The 27,768-nt window shown below is 41.6% G+C and overlaps 3 protein-coding genes across 8 annotated transcripts in view; 2 read left to right on the top strand and 1 right to left on the bottom strand.

Moving 5' to 3' along the window:
• Nucleotides 1–2,189, top strand: part of KLF7 (KLF transcription factor 7) — a 121,409-nt gene extending 119,220 nt beyond the window's left edge. The window contains exon 7 of the transcript XR_008450309.1: nt 2,060–2,189. The gene's annotated coding sequence lies outside the window, so the exon portion shown is untranslated. The remainder of the gene's footprint in view (nt 1–2,059) is intronic.
• FASTKD2 (FAST kinase domains 2) lies at nt 530–14,141 on the bottom strand. 2 transcript variants are annotated; one of them, XM_054069403.1, is made up of 12 exons: nt 13,953–14,141; nt 11,668–12,459; nt 11,147–11,250; nt 9,613–9,721; nt 8,209–8,332; nt 7,146–7,285; nt 6,662–6,834; nt 6,119–6,282; nt 4,196–4,417; nt 3,199–3,283; nt 2,209–2,323; nt 530–1,739 (listed from the first exon to the last, which is right to left on the bottom strand). In XM_054069403.1, the coding sequence occupies exons 2-12, from the start codon at nt 12,370–12,372 to the stop codon at nt 1,620–1,622; spliced, it is 2,061 nt and encodes a 686-aa protein (XP_053925378.1). In that variant the 5' UTR covers nt 12,373–12,459; nt 13,953–14,141; the 3' UTR covers nt 530–1,619. The 2 variants fall into 2 exon arrangements, with proteins under 2 accessions (XP_053925378.1, XP_053925377.1); XM_054069402.1 differs by having other exon boundaries at nt 532–1,739; nt 13,968–14,141.
• Nucleotides 9,703–27,615, top strand: MDH1B (malate dehydrogenase 1B). 5 transcript variants are annotated; one of them, XM_054069408.1, is made up of 10 exons: nt 14,177–14,255; nt 15,558–15,670; nt 16,631–16,762; nt 16,919–17,061; nt 17,765–18,267; nt 19,339–19,480; nt 20,487–20,650; nt 21,261–21,400; nt 24,746–24,830; nt 27,346–27,615. In XM_054069408.1, the coding sequence occupies exons 1-10, from the start codon at nt 14,234–14,236 to the stop codon at nt 27,375–27,377; spliced, it is 1,476 nt and encodes a 491-aa protein (XP_053925383.1). In that variant the 5' UTR covers nt 14,177–14,233; the 3' UTR covers nt 27,378–27,615. The 5 variants fall into 5 exon arrangements, with proteins under 5 accessions (XP_053925384.1, XP_053925383.1, XP_053925382.1 ...); XM_054069407.1 differs by having other exon boundaries at nt 16,628–16,762; XM_054069409.1 differs by lacking the exons at nt 14,177–14,255; nt 15,558–15,670 and adding an exon at nt 9,703–9,801 and having other exon boundaries at nt 16,628–16,762.
• The last annotated feature ends 153 nt before the right edge of the window (nt 27,616–27,768 follow it).

Genomic DNA, 27,768 nt, shown 5'->3' with positions numbered 1-27,768 from the left:
GACAGAGCACATCAGACATCCTCCAGCACCTGCCGGGACCGAGTCAGTCGGCCAGCTCAGAACATTGGAATATCTCCAACCAGTCCGGTTCACAGACGATGTCTTCTTGAAGATCCAAAAGGCCAGCACAACAAATTTCTCATCAAGTCAAGCAGATGAACTCTGCCTTGGTGTTTTTCACAATTGCATCAAATCTGGTTTTCTGCACGTGCTGCATTTCAGAGACTGAAACGCCGAACAGCTCACTCTGCTTTCAGCTCACTCTGCTTTTTATGCCACATTGCTGGGACAACGTTGCTTTGGCTGTGGTTTCCTTCATAAACATGCACCATATTCCATCTACATGCTCTGCAAAAAGATGAGCAGTGAAATCTTTTTTAAACACATTGTTTCTTTTCACCTGTCTCATCACTGTAATACCTTTTTTAGCTCATCATTGTAATACCTTACCCACGTGTCCACACTACTTCGTAAAGACAAAAGAACCTCGTTCTGTAGCCTGTTAAGTGAAACAAGGGCTCCACCGTGAGGCAGCACAGAGCCTCGTGGCGGTGTTTCCCTTCCTGCCCGTCGAGCTGTGGCTATGGTACCGCTAAACCGTGACTGAAGATCTGATTACACCACAGAAATGAGAAAGCTGGCGTTGGCAAATGTATTTTGAGCACTCCAACGCTATTGCTATGTCTTCAGCAACTCCTGCACAACAAATGGTTTTTACCAGTAAAAGTTACCAAAAACAAATGTTACCAAGACAAAAGAGATGTACCAGTTCTCTCTGCTCCTCCAGCAAGAAGGCCCAAAGCTCCTTTGAACCTCCAGGTCTCTGCCAACATAACCAATTCCACCACTACCTAACGGGTCAGTGGAGGTGCACCACACTATGTAATGAACAAATCTAAGCAGTGCAACCCCTCTTCAAACAGTTGTGGAGACACAAATAGCAGAAACGGAGAGCAAGAATCACCTTATAAAGACATGCCAGAGCCATGTTCTTGTAGCAAAGTATAAAAATCTATTCCAGTAATAGTGACACAAAGGGTTCAAAAGAAAAAGCATACAGCTAATGAACCATTATCAGCCTGAACTTCTGAAAACTGGGTGAGACTGAGCTCTTCAGAAACTTTCCACATAACGTTGCAGCTTTTAATAAACCCCTTAGGCTGAGTTATTTACTGCTTGACCGTCTACAGTTCTACATAAAGAATCCAGGGGATGATAGGGGGAATCCTAGCATGTATTTGTGGGCTAGATTCCAATAGCATTTGAAACAGTCACTTCCTTTCCCTCACTCATCTTGAGAAAAGAGAAAAAATTGACTTGGAGCATGAGGAGGGGAAGAAAAATGATGATAAAATTATTTTAAGAAATTTCAACAGTAATAAATACCAGCATGATTTTGGATTAATTAAATATTTCCTTCCACTAAAGAAAATCCACTCCCACTTCACAAAAGAGAACACCCACTATCAGCAGACACTGTTCACTTTACAAACTTTTCTCAATTTGCAATACTTTGGAGCAGGCAGTTTTCCATAAAGCTGCTTTTCTCTTCCATTAAAACCTAGCATTAACTACATAGGAAAAAGAGAGATCAGGAGACCCCAAACTGTTAGTTTATTTCAATTATTATCCTGCACAGTCACTTCAGAGAAAGAGAAAGCATTTTCTGAATAAATTTTTCCTTTCAAAAATTCAACTGCATCTTCATTTGTCATTTCCTGAAACTTCTTGTTCAGGACCTGGAAGAAATGAAAACAAAAGGGCCCATTAGTCCTATTGTCTTTAGCAAACTGCCCTGTCCCATAAACCAAGCCCTCGGTGACAGTAAAGCCATAGGGAGCCACCGTATTTTGAAAACAATTTGACTTCATTCATTCATCCATTCCTAAAATTCCTAAAAGTCACTGGGAAATGAGCCAAAGTCATGTATGTAGTTTTTTTAGGTAAAAAGCAGTTCAGTGGCTTTATTATTATTTTTCTGAATTACAATTACATTTATTTCACTCTCAATGGTAAGTGGTAGGTTGTCTTCTAGAATTTCTCTGTTCTTTCTCCCTAGTGACATCACCACCACCTTCTAAGCAAAGCTGATACACAATTACCACTCTGGAGAAGACTCTCTGCCTCCTTCAAGGCCTGTTCTACCAACAAACATGCTCATGGCTTGGCTGATATAACAGGACTGAAACAGAATAACAGGACTCTTACCAGAATGACGTGATAACCCAGTTTATTCAGATGCCGGTTCTTCATTGCCAGCTTCCCTTGGGGGTGCATTGTACCCACACAGAAGGCAGAGAGAGGAACAAAGAGAAGAGCCAACCTATAACCAAGAAGAGTAGAGAAGACTCCATTGTACAAATGCAGAATAAGCATTTTTAAAATGATTCAGTGACGTCCCTTAACACTGCAGAACATACAGCTATCTTGTAGGCAAAAATATCAGGACTGCACACATACCATTACCCCTTTCCTCCTCCAGACTTAAGTAATTTAGACCTTCTCTTATCCAAGGTTGACACAAGTACCAAATTTCTGCAGCAGAATTAAGTCCTTAGATCTCCATTCTCCCACGATGAGAAGGAAATAGATTGTTCAAAATTCTACGTTACTTGACAGCTTCTGCATTTACTTTGATCCTTTGCTAACATTCAGAATCAGTTACTTCCTGTCATAAAAACCTACTTAGAAGGGTAAGGAAAGCTGAACACCTTGGAAGCCTGACAGCGAGTTTCTGTTACACAGTTCCGTAGCTCTCCTTTTCCCAAAAAGCAGTTACACAGAAGTCATTTTTTCAAACAAGATTAATTTAATCACCTGAAGTGTGGGTATGATGATCCTTTTTATTCAGATTATCTTTCAGCAGCTGAATTAACTACCATAAAATACTATTGAGATGCACACTTTGAAGACTTAAGAGAACAACTGAATGTTTAACTGGACGCACAAATACTTGGAATTTTAAAACTATAATGTAGTAATTTTTTGGAAGGGATTTCATTCATACTTCAAAAACTGTATCCAATACGAGAGTATCAAAGGTAGGGAGCAGGATGAGTTGTTGCTCTGAACTGGCAGGGCAATTTTTGTCTATTTCAGTGAGCACAGATAACAAGTTAGTTATCTACTTAGCTTCTGGATGGAATACATATAAATAGAACTAGCCTGCTAGAAAAAATACGCAGTCAAAAAAGGTACCTTTGAATGTTCGAGCCAGCATGAACATCTGTTGCTGTTATTGGGAGCACTTCCTTTCTGTCTGAATCCATTCTGATTTCAAAATCTGAAAACAAAACAAAACATTTAACACAGCAAGAGGTTACAATTAATGTTCTCATTTGAACATTGTTCAAATTGTTTTCAAATGAACAGCTCATTTGAAGAAGTTAATAGACACCATCACTGCTGTTTCTAATTGCTGTTCTCTAATAATTTAAATATTACTTATGGCTTTTCCCTCTCTGCAACCAATATAAACAGCAGCAGTTTGCACATCTTCAAAAAAACCCCATTCGTTTATGAAAGCTGTATATACAACTTTATGTGAATGAAATCACAGTTTAAAGAAACTAGTCTTGATCACAGTCTGAAACAACTACTCAAATTTTCCTGTAATCTGATACCTCATTAGAAATATTCCAGAAGAAAATTATTACAAATACAGAAAAATTCTGGGTGGTTCGCAAAAAAATAAGTAACATCAAAATGTAAAAGAAACCAAACGTTATGAAATGATCACCTGTCAAAGGTCTTATCCCATTTCATAAATCAAAGTAGAACCTAAACCTTAGCCAGAGCTTCCGAGGAGAAACAAGTTAGAGAACAACAGGCAGCTGCTGTTCAGCTTTGTTTCTAATGTGATTTAGTAGTAACATGTCAACTCTCTAAAACAGCTGGTCGTATTGGATTTATGCACAACTAACATCTGTTCGCCGATGCCTAACAAGAAGTCCAAAGCAGTTTTGTAAAGGAGAGCAATCATGAAGTTTTAGTAAATTGACTTAAAATACTTCAACAGAAGCATCCTAGAAAGCAGATTCACCAATCAAGAACATAATTTGTTAAAAGATGTGTCTTCAAAGTCCTACACTTTAATCACTTGCACCCTATGCAAATTTGTTACCACCTTATTATTTGGGAGATAATAAACCTTATACTATATTAAAAAGAATATGACAGTAATTTGGCTTCATACCGATATGATATTTATATGGCAGCTGAACATTTTGCAAAAACATGTTCTCGTCTCCCAGGAGTTCTATCAGTGCCTCCTGAGCCTTTCTGAGATTCACAGATACTAATGAGGAGAAATTCTCAGTCAGCACAAATGCAGGCTTCGTGAAGGAAGGGCTATCAAGTTCCATACATGTTTTCACACAGCGAAGCATCGTTTCCTTTGTTTCTTTGTAAGGATCACCTGAAAAAGGATAGAAAAAAATGTTACATCCAGTGTAGCATGTCACAGAATTTTTCATTTTATTATCATTTACAGTCTGTTCCAGCAGGGCAAATGGATTTCAATAAAGGAATTAAAACCCAACTGTTTTTTTCACTGACTATTACTAAGTGTCTTCAATATATTGTTAAATATCACTAATTATAATATTAAAGGCTATGCCTGGGACCCGCCAATTTGTCCGGTCTTTCCCCTCAACAGTACACAGCTCTGTGCATGCTTTCAGTTATGACAGGAGATTTAAGGAGAACACGGAACGAGAGAGTAAACATGAAAACCATTCCCCAAATCCAGACAACTAGAAGGCTATTTATGAGACAAAGAAGGGATATCAGACTTGGCCATAATGTTGAAACTGTATGTTGTAGTTTGAGGTAAATTAGAGTCAATTTTGTGGCTAACTCACTTGCTGTAAGTAACTTCATTCTCACAACCAAGCTAACTGGTAACATTCTCAATCTACAGTGATAACACAGGGCATTGGTATGCAAAAAGGCCAGTGCTTATACTTAACCAAGGCCATCCTCAAGCTGGCAGAAAAGGAGCTGCACCTGTGAGGAGGGGCGAATAGGGCAGGTGACCCTAAACTGACTAACAGAGTATTCTGTCTCATGTAAGTCACAGTCAGTATAAAACTGAGCAAATACAAGGGTCTTGCTCTCTTCTGTAACGGCTGATGCCCAGTGAGGACCTCATCTGCCTGGTTGCTCCCAATCCCAGATCTGTGCATTCCTGAATCGAGTTCAAGTCCAGCTCCCTCCCAGCCGTAGACCCATTCCCTCATGTCTGCTCTGCATTTGTGGTGACATATAGTGATTGAAGGGTGGGCTGGGGGCACAATCTGCATATATTTTATACTTTCTAGTTATTTTCCTTGTTAATATTACCATTATCATTGCATTAAAGCTGTAGTTCTAGTTTCCAACCCCTAAGTCTTTTTCCTCTCATTTCCCTCTCTCCTTTTGCTGTGGGGTGTGGGGGAAGGATTTTGGAGGCTCAGCAGCACAGCTTTAGCTGCCAAATTTGACTGTGTGGGGCTAAACAGTTACACTGCACTTTAAGAGTACTAAACTGCATGAACTTAAGAGAAGCTACAGCTTTAGAGCTTTCAGGTTCAGTCACAGCAGGCTCAACACTAAGACACTGTTTTACTCTACCTGAATTTCTACTCTGCTGAACTACTCTACTGTCGGTAGAGAACTGTAATGTGGAAACCAAATTCTACTACAAACCATTCCAAGTTCGTCATTTTAACTCAGAACACTGAAAAAAACTTGTAGGCATGCTTCCAGGTGCTAAAGCTGGTTTACAAAGGTTAAGACTTCCTGTGTTTTTCAAAACGCTTTAATATCCATCAAAGATAGAACCCCTGGCTCTTACACATTTCTACCATTTCCACAAATCTCATATTTACCTCCTTCCATGTGCACACCTGCTATTAAACTGCTGCCACCATGAGGCCTAAGACAATAAGCCTAATGCCCTAGTGCAGAAACAGATTGTTTAGATCCCCATCACTACATTAGCTTTCTCTTGAGGACTTCGCATTTAATATTAATCATGTTTGCATTCTTTAATTTCTAAACTTTTAACACAATTACAACAAATTACACAGGGAGGCAGACTCTTTTAAAACAAGAGCGTGACAAAGTAAGGCCTGACCTGACAGTAGAAGTTCATCCCTGCTGTCCTTTTCCAGCAGCTCATCAAGTGCACGATGAGGAAGATATCCTAAGATGCAAAGTGAATACACTGCCTTCAGCAGTTCTGTGTTGGAAATCTGAGGGAGGTACTTATTCAAGCAGCTATGAAGAGTCTCAAAAAACCTTTTCCAAAAGCAGAAGAAAAAGTACCTAAATACACAAGTAAGGCTATACAAAATGGATTTTAAAAAAAATACAAGTTAGAAATGTTTATTTATAATCATATGTTGTGTAATCCACCATTAGCTTGTGATTCCTCTTTGAGGATACAGCTAGCTATCCATGGATTTAGTAGCCTGGTCAGACTAGAATCAAGGTCTCATATTTAATTACAGAGAAAACTTCCTATGTAGAAAAAACGTGAAAAGACAGAGCAAATTTACCTTACAGACTAATAAAACAGGACTACTGACTCTTTCACAAGTGAAATAAAATATTAATGTCATACTCTACTCTATAATGACCTCACAACATATTATTAGGCATGATAATGACAACCTACAGATGCTTTTGGTCTCTGGGAACATAGTTGAGTCGTGAATACACTCGGAGAACAATCAAAAGCTCTTTCAAGTTGAGGAATTCAGGGTCTTTTGTCACCTTCTCAGCAAAAATATCCATCAGCTCACTAGGCTGAAAACCAAGCGTCTCGAAGGCAGAAAGAAAATGGATAATCTAAAAGAAAAGATAGTTTTATAAGCTCAGGAAAACCAGCAAAGTGGGTCCTATCTGTTGATTTCACAACAGGCATTTTTAATGAAAGACATTTTTCAAACCATAACACCCTTTTTATTTCTTATTTCTTTATTCATCAACAAATAGAAGAGCATTTTAAAAACTGAAAAGTATCAACTTCATCAGATTGGTATTCCTAAAAAATCTGTTCTCCAAAGATCCAACACAAACATGAAGGAAGGTAAAATGGAAAGCACCAGAAGCTGCTTATTCTACTATTACCACTATTAATTACTTGATCTCAAACTCACCTGTTTTTTGTCCCAAAGGCAGACAGTAGAATGCACATAGTCTGCTAATGCTGAAAATAGTTTTACGTTACGGTACTGGAGACTGTAACAAGCTTCCAGAATGAGAATTAACTGCCGAAATGGAACATCGTGGACATTTTCTGTAGCAGAAGAGTAAAAAAGGACAAATGATACAAAGCAATGGGAGCTGTAGCCTGGAGATGTGGGAACAGTTTGGTTAAGTGCAGCACATAAATCCTGAGAACATGCACTAAAAAGGATGCAGCAAGAAGTACCAAGCAGCTACTCGCTCCGTGTACAGCACCTGGCCTGTGTACGGAGCGTGGTGAATGTTCTATGGGAGAAGCCAGCATACGCCATCAAAGACTGCATCCTAACCCATATGAACAACCGGGATAAATAAAGGCTGTACAAGTATTCTAAACACTCCTGGTTCAATCATGAACGCTATTTCACTGTCTTAACATTTTTTAAGACACAAAAGCATACGTATTTTAAGTGTGAATCAATACATACTGACAACATACACTTAAGAACTGTATTGTAAAGGTATGGAGAGAGGTGAAAGCATTACTTTTCATTTTATATTTTTTCTGGGCTCCAGCATGGTGTCAGTTATTAAGCAGCATTCAATAATTAAATTCAGCTAATCAGGGAAACAGTACGTTTCCTTTAGTTTATCAACTAATCACACTAAACCACCAATCCATTCTGTAAGATGCCCATTTTCAATTCAGATTTGTTTTAAAAGTTTATCTGAAATCTATTTTTTCTTGCTAGAATTCAATTCTTTTCCCTAAGTTCTGCATACAGAAAAATGCGAAGAAAAACATGTAACTCAGGTAAATGTTAAGAACGGCACAGACTACAAGAACTATTTGCTTTGCTTATCAATGGGTAATTTTGTCTTGCCACTTATCAAATGGCTCCATATTGCTATAATATCCTATAAAACAACGACGTTTCCTGAGTTTTAAAAGAAATCAGAAAAGAGAGATGAGACAATAATTAGGAAGAATTTGGCATAATGAAGGGAAATTTAATAAACGTATTTTTTTCTTACCCTGGATCTTTTTACTGCAGGCATTCAGGATTGGAATGGAACAATAATTCATTGCAACAAGAGCCAAAAACACACGCATAGCATTCAGGAAAGTCAGATGGTCTATCTCTTTCAGAATCGCCATCTAAAGTGAATTAGAGTTTATTAAATCCTTCATTCTTCACATGTATTATCACTGCTTTCTGGTGAATACACTTCACCACATTCCTTAGCCTGTTCAAATTTATACAAAAGAAAAAGAAGTAACAAACAGCAAAAGCATAAAGTAAGTACTCTTAATTTCTTAACACACAATTATAGCAGATGAAGTATCCTAGAGTCATGTCACTATGCAAGTTCCCAGCAATCTCTCTTTATATAGATTTTATTTTACAAGAAAAAAGTCTCCGTAAAGCTTATTTCCAAATATTGTGAATATGTATCCTCTACCAACTCTTAAAGAAGTAGCAGCAATATAATTGGCATAGTTGACTTATTTAACAGTTCTCCAATTACTGTTCTCCAATTAGTGCTAGTGTTCCAATTACTGTTCTGGATGCGTGCAAAAGCTGTAAGCCTTCAAAGTGATCTAACAGCACACTGTGTGGCGAATCTTTAAACAAAATGAGGACTAAGGGACAGAAGGTCAGCTCTGATGCCACAGAACAGACTTTATTTATCAAAGCAGTAACTAGATTGATGCAAATGACAGTAAAATTGACACTACAAAGTATACTGACTATTTAAATATTGGTATCTTCCCCCACTTTCTCAAGAAAGCCATTACAAACTCTGACTTCAGAGCTCTTCAGCTCTGCGATAAAAACACTAGCAGGCCCTGTCTGACAGAAGGTATCAAAAAGTGTTCTCAGATTTGGGCATGAAACCCAATACTCCCTGCCATAAAATCTACAGGCTGCTCCCAACCACTGTGTTTCCAGGGGATCTTTCCGATATCTTTCAGAGAAAGACAAGGCCATGAGCTAGGTGGATCCTTCTGGCGCCTCATTTGCATCCACCCTCCAGCACTCTATCATTATTTGACACAGTCCCATCACAGACTAGTTTTCTGTCTTCTGGTCTTCCAGCCACAAGCTGGGCAAGGGAATCGGGGAACAGCCTGTAAGTGCTTCTACGAAATACCACAGCCAACACAAACAAGAGGCAAGGCCACTGCTATTTTACTGCATCAATTTCTTTTGTGCTACCTCCATTGCTTTCTGCCCCCTTTTATGGCAGGATATTCCCAACCTCCAAATCTAAGTTCTTCCTGCAGATATAGCTGGACTATGACTCATACAGCAAATGCTGCTAACCTTTCTGTTATATTTTCTCTCTGAGTATATGGAAAGACACATACAATTTATAAACAATGCAAGATCACAGGCTTTTTGGAAGTAGAAATGAGCCTCCAAATAAATTCACCTCTAATTTCTTTTTCAGAAAGACTGGAGCATCTTTTCCCATGCATCTCATCAGGTTTTGCAGTATAAAGATGTCTTTGATACTCGGAATGCGCTGCTCCACTAGTAACCTAATGAAGAAACACAAAAAAGGTCTTCAGCTAGAGCGAGTAAATGTTTAACAGAGCTTCTGTCATTTCAGCAGAAACAGGTAGGTACCCCCACTCTCCCTGATGTAGTCCCAAGTTAAAGCTGTAATTCCCTGCTCCTCTCTCCGCTCCTTTTCTCCCTAGGTTGGCATAACTCAAATGATTTGGCTGCAGCAGAGATATTTTCCCACATGGAAATAATGATATATGCCTTGTTAACGTTATCCTGATAGATGAGCATTGCTGCTGGTACATTAGCAGCAGGGGCACCTGCCCAGACTGCACAAGTGATGTGCAGACGCAAGTGCTGTCAAGCCTCAAGGCATTCACACTCTTCTGCAGATGAAAAAAAAATTAAAAACAAAAATCACGTTTTGATCATAGAATCATCTGTGTGCAGGCATGTTCTGAAACAGCCAAGAAACTCGGGGGCAGACACAGACAACTCGGTGCAAGTAAGAAAAAAAAAAAAAAGAACAAAAAGCAGTGTTGTGGGCTGCAGGAACAGGAGATACTGTAACACAGAGGGATCATAAGCACAGGATGAAGGACTTGTGCTTTCCCAGCACCTCCTTTTCTGGCTCAGGGGAAGGTATTGCAATTCTTATGTCTGAATTTCCCTTAGATATACCTGCACAGGTATAAAAATATCAAGTGTCACTTTCTAAGGCAGTGCATTGCTCTGAAATTCATGCCTGCAGATATGACTTCCTGCAAATGGGCATGAGCTCCAGGCATCAAGACAGAGAAAGAGCTGTGTGCCTCAGCTTCCAGGAGAACCTGAGTTTTGCCTATCACTAACAAATCCACTTTCTCAAAGCAGCATGTGACATAGGACCCAAAGTACTAATCCATGGCAAGTTCTGTGACAGTCTTAGTAAAAACAGCCTCATGGGAGATTGGTTACCCACAGACATCTCACTGGTCCAGAAAAATATTACTACAGCAAACGAAGATACCCTGACAAAGCACTAGATGCAGAGATAAAGTCTTCTAACTTAAAAAAAGTATATAAATTTCCTGGCTGTTAAACAGCATTTTGCATCATGACAGACCAAAACACTTCAAAAGTAAGCTAGTCTCATTACCTCCTTTCTATAAACAGGTAAAACAGAGGCATAGATATGCGAAGTGACTTGATCAACATCACAAAAAACCCACAGTGGTGGAGCTGCAGTCAGAATATGAATCCCATGCAGAGCACCCTATGCCATCGGAAGCCTTTTTGCTTGAAACTGCAAAGACAATGCCAAAAATCACTGTCTTGCACAGCTGTTATCTCATGCGATCATCCAAGTCCTAAAACCACATTATGTCTTTTATGACCAGACAGTGCCTCAGTGATCTAAAAGACTTTATTTCAAACATTTAAATAAGAAAAACATGTGAAACATGTATTTTTCTCACTGTAAGCCAGCTTGAAGAGCGTTCACGTTCTTGTCTTTATTCAGCCCTGTTAGAGTAGTTGCCAAAACTGAGATACATCGGTTATCAAGTTGATTGAGCTTCTCCTGTTGAAGAGTGTTCACAATGTAGGATTACTTCAGACCAGCAAAAGTTTCAGAGAAGAAAAACAGACCAGTCTTAGTTTCTATCTGCCCTCCTCTCCTTCCCCCCCCCGAAGTCAATTCACAACCTTTAATTCTGCAGTGACCTACAGGGTCTTACATCAGTCAAGTTCAGTTATTTTGAAAAAGTGACTGATTTTTGAGACTTCTCCGGTCTGTTAAATCTGTCTGAAATTAGGCAGTCACTTCCAAAATGAAGGACATTAGAAGCACACACAAATTAACTATTGGAGCCCCGTTTCCATGGTACGTCAGACTAAAGCAGGGACATAACCCAGCTCTCTGATGTTGCGCTGCCAGCCCAGAATTAGCACAGAGATTTCAGCCCAAACTTAAGAGAAGAAGGATTTTGATACTTACTTGGCACACCCTCACCAAAGTCTGGACCAGGAGAGTGTTCTGAGGAACGCCTAGGTTCACTACAGCATGCAGGCTGAACACCAGGTCACCCCGCGTCATCCTGCGGCAGTCCCGCAGCAGGTGCTGACAAAGCTTGACAAAAGCTGGATGCTCAAAGATCAGCTGCCTCTCATAACGCTGCTGGTCTTCGGAGAGGTTTTTGAAGAGCCTCCATACTGTAGTTAAACAGTTTGTGAAGTGCTTAATGGAAACAGCAGACTCTGAAGCCAAGTCCAGTACATCGGATGGGCAGCTACATTTCTGGAGGCTGTTAAAAAATGGTTCACTACGATCCCTCACATGCCTCTCTTTGGAGCTCCCAGAATCATCCCACTTATCAAGTTCCAAGGAGCTCTGGGGATCATGCTCACTCAACAAAGCCTCTGTACTCTTCTCTGGTTGTATTTCAGCACCTATGCTAGAAACATCTATCCTTTGAGACAGAAATTGAACAGATGATCCATACAGAGATGGTAAAATATTTAAAAACGATTTCCTAAAGTTCACATTTTTATGAATGGGCAGATGTAGGGATCCCCTGGAAAAGTGTTTTCTTGTTGTGGCTGAAGATTGGGAAACGAGCACAGAACTGCACCTATGCACGCACCTGACAGTATTTAACAAATAATTTATTTTGTTATTCATTTTGGCTAATGTCTCACACATAGATTCGAAATGCCAACTCAAAGGAAGGGGCCAGGTGAAATCCTACTGGTGGAAACAGTCCTGGAGACACTGTGCAAGATTGCTTATCTGTAAAGACAATTGAAAATCATAGATTAGTTACTGCACTTCCAGTGACTAAAGCAAAATGCCAAATCTATGCACGCCATTTATAAGGAAAAAAGATGCCTGCAAAGCAACTTGTAGAGCAACTTTTACTGGCTCTCCTACGCTTTAGTCAAGCACCTCAACACAACACTGACCCATCCTGGGTGCCTGTGCTTCCCCCTCTCAGCTCTTTGAGCCAGACCCTGCACCAGAGGGAGACCCCTTTCCACCTGCTGCCTCTCTGAGCGAGCCGCCCTCCTGGCATGGCTTGGTGGTCACTGCTGACCTCCGGCCCCTGGCACAGCCAGCACGTCCTCCCTGCTGCCACCCCAGGGCCAGATACATCAGGCAGGGCAAAGCCTCCCTATTTCAGGATCATTTCCTGCAGGTACTGGGGAACACTGCCCAGGGCGATACTGATACCAAAATTGCCAGTAAATAAACTCTCCAAGACTTGTTTTGGAGTTTTAGAAAGTGAGCATCCTTTATCGGGCCTGGGCAATGTAAGAGAGTGACCCCCATTGATCGGGTGCAGCAGAATGTATGAGCTGGAGGCAGAATGTACTTCCCACTCACATTCCAAGTACTCATTTTAATGTTATTACAAACTCTATGTCAGTCAAAACTCTTGCAAATTTTGAGCTTTGGAGACAGCTCTAAACTTGCATTTGAGACACAGAGAGACTGTAAACAGAGGTGACCACAGAAAAAGACACATCTGTTCAACACAGACCATACTGAACGCAGGAAGTTTTCATCTCCAAAAGAAGAGAGTGTAACAATGTCTGGAAAAAAAACTATTTGAAAACAACACGCTGGAAAAAAAAACATGCTGTCAGAGGGATGTAGAATCATAGGATAGTTTGGGTTGGAAGGGATCTTAAAGATCATCCAGTCCCACCCTGCCTGCCATGGGCAGTGAACCTCCCACTAGATCAGGCTGCTCAAGATCCCATCCAACCTGGCCTTGAACAGCTCCAGGGATGGGGCAGCCACAGCTTCCTTGGGCAACCTGGGCCAGTGCCTCACCACCCTCACCATGAAAAATTTCTTCACAATGGCAAGTCTAAATCTTCCCCCTTCCAATTTAAAGCCATTCGCCCTTGTCCTATCACAACAAGCTCTTCTATAAAATCCCTCCCAAACTTTCTGGTAGCTCCTGCAGGTACTGGAAGATCACCATAAGGTCTCCTTGAAGCCCTCCCTTCTCCAGCCTGAACAACCTCAACTCTCTCTGTTTGTCCTCCTAGCAGAGGCGCTCCAGCCCTCGCATTATCTCTGTGACCTTCTCTGGATCAGTTCCCGCAGTTCCATATCCTTGTGTTGGGGGTTCCAGCACCGGACACGGCGCTGCCGGTGGGGTCTTACGGCAGAGGGGCAGGATCCCTCACCCCGGCAGGCCACGGTTGGGCCTCAGGGCTGCGAGCGCACCCCGCCCAACTTTCAGCCACCACAGCTGCCTGGATGAGCCTCACCCCGCCCGAGCTCACATCACAGCACTCCGCGCTCTGTGGCGGCGCCTCTTCTCCTCGCCGGGGCCGCTCCGGGGTCACCGAGCGCTCTTGGAGGAGGAATGCGGCCCCGGCCCCGCCGCGCACTGCCCGCTACCTCACACGAGCCGCCGCCATGACACTCGGCGCAAACTTCCGGCCGGCCCCGAGCGCTCCCGGCGTGCCTCGCGAGGGGGACGGCGCGGGCCGAGGGACAAACCTCCCCGCGTTGCTGCGCGACGGCCCCGCGGCGGCCCGGGGCGCGAATGGCACGGGTGGTGGTGGCGGGTGAGAGCGAAAGGAGACCTTGTTGCGGGCTGCAGCTTCCGCACAAGGGAGGATTGCAGGAGTAGCAGGAGCAGCAGGAGGTGCAGGAGCAAGCGCTGACCTCTTCTCTCTGGGGACCAGTGATGGGACCCGAGGGGATGGCAGGAAGATGTGCCAGAGGAGGGTTAGGTTGGATCAGGAGAAGGTTTTTCGCGCAGAGGGTGGTGGAGCGCTGGGACAGGGAGCCCGAGGAAGCTGTCACAGTGCCAAGCCTGACAGTATTCCAGAAGCGTCTGGACAGTGTCCCCAAACACATGATGTGAGTGTTGGGGGTGTCCTGTGCAGGGAGAGGAACATACGAAGGACGTGGAGCTGTTGGAACGCGTCCAGAGGAGACCACGGAGGTGATCCGAGGGCTGGAGCACCTCTGCCATGAGCACAGGTTGAGAGAGTTGGGCGTGTTCAGCCTGGAGAAGAGGGGGCTCCGGAAAGATCTCATAGCGACCTTCCAGTACCTGAAGGGGCTACAGGAAAGCTGGGAAGGGACTGTTTACAAAGGATTATAGTGATAGGATGAGGGGGAATGGCTTTAAATTGGATAGGGGAAGATTTAGACTAGACATTAGAAAGGAATTCTTCATGGTGAGGGTGGAGAGGCACTGGCACAGGTTGCTGTGGCTGACCCTGTGGCAATGAAGGAGGCACAGACCTCGTAATCTTCTCTAAGAATATTCTTTTAATCAGCACAGCATACAGGAGTCAAGTTAAGAAAGTACTACTGTCTTCTCTCATTCAGGCAGCTATTTATACAGCTCTTCAGTTTTCTGAACTTCAGACAAACAGGATTTTGGTTTTGTCTATTCAACACCCTCGTGACTGTTTTCAGTCATATCTCCAATTCACTTATTCACAGGCAGTTTTTTTCTAGCCTGGCCTTCTCACACATTCAAGATTCGTTATCCTGTGTGTCTTGTTCACACACCTGGTCTTTTTAATAATGTTTATTCTGTTATGCTTGGTACCAGCTTCATGCTTTATCTTAGTCCCAATTAATCTTCCATATATGTGGCATTGCTCCCACATGCCCTATTCCTGGTGGTGTTCAAGGCCAGGTTGGGTGGGGCCTTGGGCAGCCTGGTCTGGTGGGAGGTGTCCCTGCCCATCACTGGAGGGTGATCTTTAAGGTTCCTTCCAACCCAGACCATTCTATGATTCTTTTGGGTCCCTTCCAACTCAGGACATTCTATGATTCTATTCTATGCTTCTATGATTCAGTCCATGTCACAAAATCTTCCCTCTGTGGTGGTGTCACTGTGTTCACAGGCAGGGCAGACTGCCCTCACTATGCCAAAGCTGAGCTCCTGGCTGACTATCTCCAGGCCAACTTGCCACACTTCAGGGTTCACAAGATCACTCAGCACCCTGACAAATGGGAGGTAAGGAATTGTAAGTCAGGGCATTGGTAGATGTCCCAGTGCTCTACAAACAAAGGAATATGCTTATCTGTAGGATGTCTCTATTGGCATTTTGATATGTGGGTAGAGGTGCTGTGGAAGCGGCTTTGGTTGTGAGAGCCAGACAGAGTAAAGGTTTGAATGTTAGGAAAGACCAGCATTCTTGCAAGTCCTGCCACAGAAGGTGGGCACAAAATGAGAGGTAGCTGAAAGCTGCATTTTGTCATTAAGAAGTTCAAGTTTATTGGTTTTTTTTTTTTGCTATGTGTAAATGGCTGCTCAGCCTGTAAATCTTTTGCACGCTGTGATTGCATATGCCTTCAGAGTTGTTACTTGTCAAGAACACTGCTGGCATTCGAGGACTTTGAATTACAAAGGAAGTATGAAATTGAATCTCATGTATTTGTTTACAATGTGGATGAGCCTTTGTGAACACTTTTGTTGTAGACGTGTTGCCATGTCTACACTGTACTTCCCATAAAGAACTGGAAAAATTGCAGTATTACATCATGAGACAGACAGTACTATTATGTTTATGCCTTTTACATTTTGCTTGACACCTCAGCCAAGTAACTCCAACAGTTAAACAAATAGCAATTAACCGCTGCAGCTTACTTACCTTCTGCAGCTAAATAGATTACAGATTCCTCACTGCTTCACGGCATTGCTGTCTTTAATATTGGTGAGACAACTGAGCAAAATTACAGCAGTAAAATCGGGCAGAAGGAAGACCTTTTGCTGAGGTTTCTGAGTGTTTCACCATGCCTTGCTTTGTGTTATTCCATCATCTTGCACACACTGGTACCTGAGTAAGCTGTGAAGCACCTTGTAATTTTGTATTGAGAGGAAATAATAAGAATGTTTATATCTGTAACACTTAGGTGTTATCAAATCTGAAAAAAAAAAGTATTAAACATTTTGGTGGGATGTTTGCATTAGCAGTGGCTTCATGATATTTGTGAAAAGAATGGATGGGAACACACACAGTCTCCTATCGTTTGGAGAGAATTATTGGACCGTGGAGGGAAAGGCCTGCTTCTGGGAGGAGTTGATGATTTTCTGAAATATGCTCAGGTAATGAGCTGCCTGTAATACTATAAATTCATATTTTACATTTTCTTATAAAGCTATTCTTTACTCTTCCTTCAAAAAAATAAAGCCATCCTTTCTAACGTGACTTTGCTGTGTTTGAGTTATCGTTTGATTAGAGAACATCCTTTTTGTTCTTAGCGGTATTACGGCATCACCCCAGTGATGTTGAGTGAGGAAATGTTAGACATCGCTGAGGAAAACCTGCAGGCGCATATTGCAATTGAAAAAGAGGAGGAGGAGATTAAAAGCCTTACCAAGCCTTTGCAAGTCTGGATCACCAGGTGAGAGTAAAAAGAATATCAATGAAGTTTCAATCAGCTTCTGAAGAATGCACTTTTCCCTGTCACAGGTAACAGGTGTAACCAGCTGAAGTTATACATGAATCCCTGTGATTTGCTGAGTTGAATGAGATTCTGCACTCCTCACTAGGGGCATCAGCATATAATTTAGAAATTGTTTCTACTTTTGTTACACTTTGCACCAGTTTAAAAGAGGGGTGTGAGCAGGCAACATTTAGACTTCACACCATCTTAGGGAAAATCAAGTATTTACAAAATAAGCTAGAAATTTTATAGTACAATTATCTTGCATTAAATATTTTCAGAAATAATTAGCTAAGTAAAGAGTCTCTTGCAGTTCTAGCTTTACAAATTTCTGTATTTCTGGTAGTCCTAACAGAATATCTTATTTAAAGAGCCACAATTATTTTAAGTTGCTCTGTTGGTTTTTACAAGACACCGATTTTTAAGTGACACTATTGACTGAAAGATGTAGGATGGAAAAACCTTGAAATGAAAGGAGAACCTAAATGTTTTAATTGTTCACCCATTAAAATGATAGAAAGAGCAATAAAGGATCCAAGCTAACGGTCTATTTAAATGTAATCAAATGCAGAGAAATATCTTTGGGTTTATTTACATAACACTTCCAAACAAGCAGTAGCTAGTTACTAACTATAATTTTTCTATATTCTTCTCTTACCAGTGCATCAGCTCCAGCCTGTTATCAGCTGATCCCTCTGTTGGCAAATGGAGAAGTGTTTGGGATGAACACAGAAATCAGTATCCATTTGCTTGACACTGAGCAGTGTAAGGAAGTCCTTTGTGGTATTGTAATGGAAGCTGAAGACATGGCATTCCCACTCCTCCGCAGTATTTCAGAGCACACTGAAATAGATGAGGCTTTTATTCAAGCCGATATTATAATTGTTCTTGATGATGTCCTCTTAAATTGTGAGGCCCAGCCCTTTGAGAACTACATCAGAGAAGTGAGTGAGATCTGTCAAGTGTATGCTCCCCTGATTGAGAAGAACGCCAAGAGTGGAGTCAGAGTAATTTCATCAGGACAAACCTTTGTAAACCTTAAGGCAATGATGATTATGACATACGGCCCGTCCATTAATCCTGAAAATGTCATTGCCGTTGCAACATCTTGGGAAACTGCAGCTAAAGCCACGCTGGCCAGGAAGCTCCATATGAATGCAGAAGGTAAATATTTATGTGTTGTGGTAGCATTTGAGGAATGCAGTGGATGGGTGCTTTGGAGGGTACATAAGTTGCTGCAGAACACAGTTGATGTGTCTGCAGAAATACAAGCGCTGCAGTGCACGCACTGAATTGCATGGTTTTACAGAATGCCAAGGTGTGACTAGTAGGTGCTACCGCTCCAGAGATAGTCCTTTCTGCTATCTGGATTTGTCTCTGATGCCACAAATGTCAGTTCTTTTGCTAACTCTTGGATGCAGCCCTTCCATCCTGGTGTGTATTTCATGCTGGAAAAAGGACCGAGGTGTGTTGCAGATCAGGAACCAGGACTTAAAGATTGCATTTGCACTCTGCAGTGCATTGTTATTTTTGAAACACACAAACCAGCTGTGAATAAACATCGCACCATACTGCTGTGCAGATAATGAAAGTATAGTAGAACTGTGTGGTAGTATTATTTCTGGGTTATTTAGCTTTCTTCCTCAGATCAGTTTTTGCAGCTTATGTTGGTGTGGTTCTGTGCTGCACAGCAAAGGCGTGCTCCAACACACTGCTCGGCGCTAGGATTCTTTCAGTGTTGCAGGTCCAGGAACTGGTCATCAATGAAGAGTCTAGGTATTTTGGTATAGAAAAGTAAGTTAATAACCTGCTGACAGGTTATTCAGCCTATTTGAGAAATTCTTTTTACACTGAAGGAGATAGATAATTTTTTTTAAATTATTTTTTACTCCTAGGCATTCTGTATTGGTGTGTACAGGATTTTAAAAAGAACATTGCTGTATGTTTGCCATATGATTTATTTTGTTTCTTAACAGCTAGGTGTTTCCTAGATTTTGTCTATTATGTAAAATAACATGATATAAATTGAAGTTCATTTTTCAGCTTGTAATGAGGCTTCATAAGTTATGGAGAACTTTGTTGCAATTTTCAGATCAAATAATTTCTGCTGTCAAAGCAGAATGCTGAATTGAAGAATAATTCATCTTGAAATGGATTTCCGAAGGTTGTCTAGTCCTGCCTGCATTATGAAAGTATTTGTCTCTTCATTAATCTGTGTATTTTCCTCTGTCGCAGGAGTTAAAGACGTGATTGTTTGGGGCAATATTACTGGCTCTAACTACATTGATTTGTCCCATGCAAAACTTTATGGATACGATGGTGCTGTTTGGGGCCCACCTAATTTTCCACGTCCTTTGTTGAATATGATTTATGATAGGTACAGTACAGATTTCTTTTTTTAAGTAAAACTGAATTACTGCTTTTAATCCATATTCATCTGAACCATGTAGTAGACATCAAAAAGGGGTTTTGTTTTCAAGATCTGTTTTTACTGAGTAGCACTGTACATAAAGAAAGCTTAAGTACTCAGTCTGCAAAAGAAGCTGAGAAGTTCCTAGCGCTGTACGTAGTTCTGACTCTCCTGCCAACCTTGTTTATAATTACATTTTCCTACATATTAAGTATGTTTCTTTTTCTTATGTATCATGAGCAGCCTACAAGAAGCAATGAAAGTCCAGATAGAGACTTAGGTGTCTGGTATGCATGAAGGAACTTTGAAATTGAAATAATAATAAACTTGCATCTATATCTTGAAGTACCTGAATTCCCTTGAACATACCGCCTGATTGCACTAAAGTTGTCAGTTTCCAAAAAAAAGACAATTTATTTGTTAACATATGTGAAAAGATCACCTGGCAGCTAGGTAGTTTCCTGTGGAAAGACAAGTATCAAAGAAAGGATGGGTGGAATGAGAGAGCCACATGCCCAAGTCTGCCTATAAGGACCTCCCGCTCTGGTCCAAAGTGGTATTTACTGGACAGCAGACATTTCTTGTGCTATGTGTTCATGTGCTTGTACTGTGTCTAGCACAAAAGAATTATGGTTCATGGCTGCATTCCTACAGAAGATGGTGGTTACTTTAATAACAACAACAACCACCTCAATAATAATCATATAAGTTATGATTTGAGTAAATTATCTTTCATGGATAAGTAGTGCTTGTTGTTACCTTTTGAGCCATTTGCCATTTTTTGTTAGGCTCTTTTCTTTTCTGTCTTTAAGTGCTGTGATTTCAGCAGTGAAGTTTGAGTGAGTTTCAACTTACTCGATTTTCTTCCCTCAGTTTTCTTTTTTTCTTTCCTGTAGAAAACTACTCTTCCTGCAGCCATCTTAGTTTTTTCTTCTTCTTCCCTCCCGCCCTCCTTTTCTTTTTTTGTTGATAGCGAATGGATCCATTCAGAATTTCTATCTGCACAGAGTTCACTGAGTTCCCGGGTCTGTCGCTGTGTAGGAATGTTACCTGCTCATGCCATAGCCACCGTACTGAGATACTGGTATCATGGCTCTCCTCCTGGGGAGATAATTTCTCTGGGAATACTTAGTAAAGGTAAATCTACTTTTGATTCACCTATTCTCTTGTAGCTTTCCCCAGTAGGTATAATGTTATTTTTTAATAAAGATTTTAAATTAATAAAAACTTGTGAAAAAATCGTGATATAATGGGAGGCTCAGAGGTTTTTTTCAGCAAAATAACCTCTAGATCTAAGCAATTTTGCTCTCCAGAGCTTGTGATTTGATACTCAGTTCTTACAAAACTCTCTTAGGTTAATATTATCTTGTTGCAGATTTTGTTTTGGTCTTTCAGTTTAAATGCTTTTCTGGCATATGTGTTTTGTACAAGGACTCTTTATAATTCTGTGGACCAATAAATGGAACATTTTACAACAACCATTTAACTGTTGTATCAAATTTTAAAAAAAAATTCCCGTTTTAAGATGTAACATTGTTACATGTACATCTAACTACAATACAAAATTACAGTAAAAGGAGAACTCTTTAGTCTGTGAACTGTACACTGAAAAAGGCAATATACTTTTTTACTAAGAGCTTACAGTTATAGACTTTACAAGTCTGTAGGACTTAATCTTGACACTGGTGAGGATATGTTTTTTTAAACAGAAATAATATGTTTGGGTCATTTTTTCCCTCTTCTTCAGGTCAGTTTTGCGTTCCTGAAGGGATTGTCTTCTCTATGCCAGTGAGGTTCCAGAATGGCACCTGGAAAGTCATGACAGAATTAGAAATTAATGAAACAACCCAAGAAGCTCTGGGACGCTTAGCCCATGAGATGATTCAGGTGGTGATATCTTGTATCTAATAGCATGCCCATTCTGCCACCTGTGGGTGTGCAGTGATATAACTTTGAATACTGGTACCTTTACCCCAAATGTTAGATGTACAAACTGCACATATGCACTCATGCATGATAAATAGCAGGTATTTATAACTGTAAGGTAGTGTTTATGTATTGAAATGAACAGACAACTGTTCTGTTGCCCAAATTGGAGACAATAAAATAATTTTACCTATGTAAATGTAGAATTTGCGTCCACAGTTCTGCAGTTTGTGTGCAAACCAGAAGTTTTAGCTTTTAATTCCATGTTTATACAGTCTGTGCTCCTGATGTTGATTTTACTTGTGTGTTATGCAGAGTACTTCTGTGCCAGGAGACACAACCTTTTGGGGTCATTATGGCTGTGACTCTGCATGAATAAAGGCTGGATTTTACTAGAGTTGGGGATTTTTCGGAAAATACGAGATCAGTGTTTTCAGTAATTGCATCATGAAATTCTTCTCACTTAGTGAGAAAAAATAATTTAATTTGACTAAATATTAAAATGCTACAAAGACTGATCCCAAATTCTACATTCTGGCTTCAATCAGATGTTGTGGTCTTCAGTCACGCACTTAGAATCACAGAATCATAGAATCATAGAATCACTAGGTTGGAAGGGACCCACTGGTCATCGAGTCCAAGCATTCCTAACACTCCCTAAACCATGCCCCTCAGCACCTCGTCCACCCATCCCTTAAACACCTCCAGGGAAGGTGACTCAACCACCTCCCTGGGCAGCCTATTCCAGCGCCCAGTGACCCTTTCCGTGAAAAATTTTTTCCTGATGTCCAGCCTGAACCTCCCCTGGCAGAGCTTGAGGCCATTCCCCCTTGTCTTGTCCCCTGTCACTTGGGAGAAAAGGCCTCTCCACAACCTCCTTTCAGGTAGTTGTAGAGAGCAATAAGGTCTCCCCTCAGCCTCCTCTTCTCCAGGCTAAACAACCCCAGCTCTCTCAGCCGCTCCTCGTAAGACTTGTTCTCCAGCCCCTTCACCAGCTTCGTTGCTCTTCTCTGGACACGCTCCAGTGCCTCAACATCCTTCTTGTGGTGAGGGGCCCAGAACTGAACACAGTGCTCAAGGTGCGGTCTCACCAGTGCTGAGTACAGAGGGAGAATAACCTCCCTGGCCCTGCTGGTCACGCCGTTTCTGATACAAGCCAAGATGTCATTGACCTTCTTGGCCCCCTAGGCACGTTGCTGGCTCATGTTCAGTTGGCCGTCAACCAACACCCCCAGGTCCTTCTCCTCCAGGCAGCTTTCCAGCCACTCTTCCCCCAGTCTGTAGCACTGCATAGTGTTGTTATGCCCCAAGTGCAGGACCCGGCATTTGGCCTTGTTAAACCTCATGCCATTGGTCTCAGCCCCGCGGTCCAGCCTGTTCAGATCCCTTTGCAGAGCCTCCCTACCCTCCAGCAGAGCCACGCTTCCAGCCAGCTTAGTGTCATCTGCAAACTTGCTGAGCGTGCATTCAGTGCCTTCATCCAGGTCATCGATAAAGGCGTTGAACAGGGCTGGACCCAGTACCGAGCCCTGAGGAACCCCACTTGTAACTGGCCTCCAGCTGGAGTTAAGTCCGTTTACCACCACTCTCTGGGCCCGGCCATCCAAACAGTTTTCAACCCAGGAGAGTGTGCGCCTGTCCAGGCCAGAGGCTGACAGTTTCTGAAGCAGAATGCTGTGAGAAACTGTGTCAAAGGCTTTACTGAAGTCCAAGAAGACTACATCCACAGCCTTTCCCTCATCCAGTAGTCGACTCACTTTGTTATAGAAGGCGATCAGGTTAGTTTGGCAAGACCTGCCTTTCAACCCATGTTGACTGGGCCTGATCACCCGGTTCTCTTGCATGTGCTTCATGATAGCACTCAAGATTAACTGTTCCATGACTTTCCCTGGCACTGAGGTGAGACTGACAGGCCTGTAGTTCCCCAGATCCTCCCTGCAACCCTTCTTATAGATGGGCACAACATCAGCCAGCCTCCAGTCTAGTGGAACTTCCCCAGTCAGCCAGGACCGCTGGAAGATGATGGAAGGGGGTTTGGAAAGGACATCCACCAGCTCCTTTAATACTCTTGGGTGGATCCCATCCGGCCCCATAGACTTGTGGGTGTCTAGCTGGGCAAGCAAGTCTCTAACTGCCTCCTCTTGGATCATTGGAGCCTCATTCTGCCCCTCTAACTCCTGGGTTTGTACACAGGAGGAACAACTTCCCGTACTATTAAAGACTGAGGCAAAGAAGGCATTAAGTACCTCAGCCTGGTCTTCATCCCTTGTCACTGTTGTTCCTTCTGCATCCAATAAGGACTGAATATTCTCCCTCGTCCTCCTTTTCCTGTTAATGTATTTGTAGAAAGATTTTTTATTGTCTTTCACAGACTTAGCCAGTTTGATTTCTAGTTGGGCCTTGGCCCTCCTGATTTTTTCCCTGCACAATCTCTCTTCCTCCCTGTAGTCCACCCAAGATGCCTGTCCCTTCTTCCAAAGCTCATAGATATTCCTCTTCTTTTTGATGCCTCTCAAGATCTCCCTATTCCACCAAGCTGGGTTTTTTCCCCCGCCGGCTCCTTTTCCGGAACATGGGGATGGCTCGCTCCTGAGCTGCTAGGATTTCATTTTTGAAGAGTGCCCAGCACTCGTGGGCTCCCTTGTCCTTAAGGACTGTCTCCCATGGGACATTGCTAACCAGCCTTCTGAACAGGCCAAAGTCTGCCCTCTGGAAGTTTAATGTGACTGTTTTGCTAATCCCCTTCTTCATCTCACCTAGAACTGAAAACCCTACCATCTTATGATCGCTTTGTCTCAGGCGTCCTCCAACCGTCACATCCCCCACAAGGCCTTCTCCATTCACAAACAGCGGGTCCAAGAGGGCGCCCTCCCTTGTCGGCTCACTCACCAGTTGTGTGAGGAAGTTGTCTTCCACGCACTCCAGGAACCTCCTATACTGCTTCCTTTCTGCTGTATTGTACTTCCAGCAGATATCAGGAAGATTGAAGTCTCTCACAAGGACAAGAGGTAGCGATCTAAAGACTATCCTCAGCTGTTTATAGAAGAGCTCATCAGCTGCTTCTTCTTGGCTGGGTGGTCTGGAACAGACTCCCATCACAATGTCTGCCTTCTTGTGGGCTCCTCTGATTTTAACCACAGGCACTCAGTCCCTTCCTCACTGTAATTGAGCTCAAGGGTATATGCAAGGATCACTTGATATGCAAGAATTATTTTAATTTAACATATTTTAGGTTTATGCTAGAAATTACAGTGGGTGAAAAGAATAGGTGATATTAAAACTGCTTTTTTTTTTTTTTTCATTCAGGAAAAGCTCGTTGCACAAAAGGAAATAAAAGAAATGCAACCATATGGAGCTGATAAAATCACTAGCGAAGAACATTTGCATCAAGGTGTGTTTTTCTCCCCATAAAAGATGAGATCAAGTTTTAAGTGAGAGTTTAAGTAATGGATTCTCATTTTGTGTCTCTTCCATTTAAAATGGATATAGTATCCGTCAGGAAGGAACATAAATAGCAAGAGCATGTCTGATGTATCCTGACCACACTTGGGGCATGGTGACAAGAAGGGCAAGCTTGAATGATAGCAGCCTTGTGTTGATGAGTTTCTGTTGTGTCATTCACAGATCATGAATAGAAAAGCTGAGCATAAATAATACATTTAGTGTGACACATCTTATCTTAGGTTATTACTAAATATAAAATCTTTTTAACCCAACTATTATGAGAAAAGCACTTTCACCATATATCCTACTATGTATTTTTAAAGCTATTCTTTACTGTACTTTACTATTCTTTACTATCTAGAAATGATGAATTTAATTTCTAACAAAGTAAAGATTACTGGAACTTGGAACTCAAATTTCTCACCAAATAGTTCATTCAGTATCTTTAGTATATAAGCCAGTCAGAAGAAGAAAAGGTTGAGACACCCAAAGACAATAGGCTAAAAAAAGAGATATTCCTACTTAATATAGACAAGGCAATTTTGGTAAGTGGCAGCCACATCTGCCACTTCTTCCAGTTACAGTAGATGAAAGATCTTTCAGAGGTCCCTCCACTATAAATTATTAAGCCATTTCACTTTGTTAATGACAGGCCAAGTTTATCATGGCTTATTTTTTTTCAATGCACGATATCATATCCCTCTACTCCACTCTGATGAGATCCCACCTGGAGTACTGTGTTGAGCTCTGGAGCCCTCAGCATAGGCCAGACAGCTCCTGTTGGAGCAGGTCCAGAGGAGGGCCACGAAAAATGGTCAGATGAATGGAACACCTCTCCTAGGAAGACAGGCTGAGAAAGTTGAGGTTGTTCAGCCTGAAGAAGAGAAGGCTCTGGGGAGACCTCATTGTGGCCTTTCAATACTTAAAGTGGGCTTTTAAGAAAGATGGGGAAAAACTTTTTAGAATGGCCTGTAGCAATAAGACAAGGGGTAATGGTTTTAAACTAAATGAAGAGAGGTTTAGACTATATATTAGGGAGATTTTTTTTCATGCTGGAGGTAGTGAAACACTGGAATAGGTTGCCCAAAGAAGTGTCAGATGTCCCATCACTGGGACCATTCAACGTCAGATTGGGACTCTAAGCAACCTGATGTGGTTGAAGATGTCCTTGTTCACTAGAGGGGGTTGAACTAGATGGGCTTCAATGGTCCCTTCAAACACAGACCATTCTATGATTCTATGAAACCTTATAAAAGCCTTCAAGTACCTAAAAGGGGCCTACGAGAACAATGGGGACAAACTTTGTAGCAGAGCCTGTTGTGACAGGACAAGGGATAATGTTTTTAAACTAAGACAGGGTGGATTTGGACTGGATATAAGGAAGATATTTTGTACAATGAAGGTGGTAAAACACTGAACAGGTTGCCCAGAGAGGTGCCCCATCCCTGGAAACGTTCAAGGCCAGGCTGGATGGGGCTCTGAGCAACCTGATGTGTTTGAAGATGTCCCTGCTTACTGCAGAGACCGTGGACTAGATGGCCTTCAATGGTCTCTTCCAACTCAAACCATTCTATGATTCTATAAAATTTTGACTGGAAAGCTATAGAAAATTCAGTATCCCTTCCTAATATTTAGGAGCATGTGGGAATGCTATAGGCTACATGATACTGCCATGACAAAACTTGCCTGAATCTTTTTCCCATGCAGAATAAAAACACCACGTCATCTACCAAGTGTTTCTGTGCTGCTTTTCCTACCTGTGCTGTTTTTAGAGTTCGCTGTCCTCCTAAGAGTATAAAAGAAAGAAGAATAATTCATCAAAATAAGAACAGATGAACTTCAAAGGGTGTTTTATTGTTGTTTTCTCACTTTTCCCCTATTCTCAGGATGCCTGCACTTTCCTGGTATTCTAGCTATTTCTTTAGGTCCTACGGTCCTTTTCACTACTTAGTTTTCTTTCTCCTTTCCTTCAAATTCTTTTTACTTTTATATCAGCCCTTACCATACAATGGCATTAAAAGGGAATGCTGAAGAATGGGAAGCTCTTTGGAGCTTGATGCCCAGGGCCTTTAGTGAGTACATGAGCCTTTTGGTATCCGTGCTTGTTTCTCAGGAAAGGTCTACCGACACAACAAGATTTTCTTGATAAATGCAGAATATAGTTATTCCACTAATCATGACCTTGATTAACCCAGGCAGGAGACTCCAATTAGACAGGAGTGTCCTTCCCTGTTTGTTCTCTGCTTTTCTGTAGAGCTATCTCATTCTTCTTGTGGCTGCTTTAATCACCAAGCAGAGGGCTCTTCTACTGCTAGGAGCTGATTAGTATAGCTTACTCTTGTGGTGTTAGTATCAAATGCTGTACTATTCAAGGATTACCTGAGTGCCCTGCTTATCTTCTTGCATGTATAAATATTTTAGAAGGTTGGAAAAAATGTGTACGTTTTTTGGTTTTTTTACAGAGATGGAAACCTTGCCTACTGGCTCGATTTAGCTGGTGTTGTCTGGAGGAAAAAATACTGAAAATTTTCACACTAAAACAATGTTTCCCTTGCTCAAAAGAGCAAACAACAAAGAAAGGATAAATATTCTCATAGCTTTTACAGGATCTTCCTCGTCAAAAACCTGGAAATCTGTAAGCGGAAAAATGTTTCAAAACATCATGAATATAACATTCTTAATCTGGAGACCAAAGCAAAATTCCTAATGGTTTTAATGACTCTAAGATTTTGTTTACATCCAACGACATGTTTCTTCAGACCAATAAACTGTTTCAAAAACATTTTTAAGCGTCTAAATCTTTCATATTAAGACAATTTTGAGTAAGAATGTCACACATAGGGTCGTAGTTTTATAACTCCACATTCTTGTTTCAGATGCAATGA

The sequence above is a fragment of the Cuculus canorus genome, chromosome 6, assembly GCF_017976375.1.
Source record: "Cuculus canorus isolate bCucCan1 chromosome 6, bCucCan1.pri, whole genome shotgun sequence".
NCBI classification, from domain to species: domain Eukaryota; kingdom Metazoa; phylum Chordata; class Aves; order Cuculiformes; family Cuculidae; genus Cuculus; species Cuculus canorus.
The sequence above is the reverse complement of the archived record's forward strand: the minus strand, read 5'-3'. Positions and strand labels throughout refer to the sequence as shown.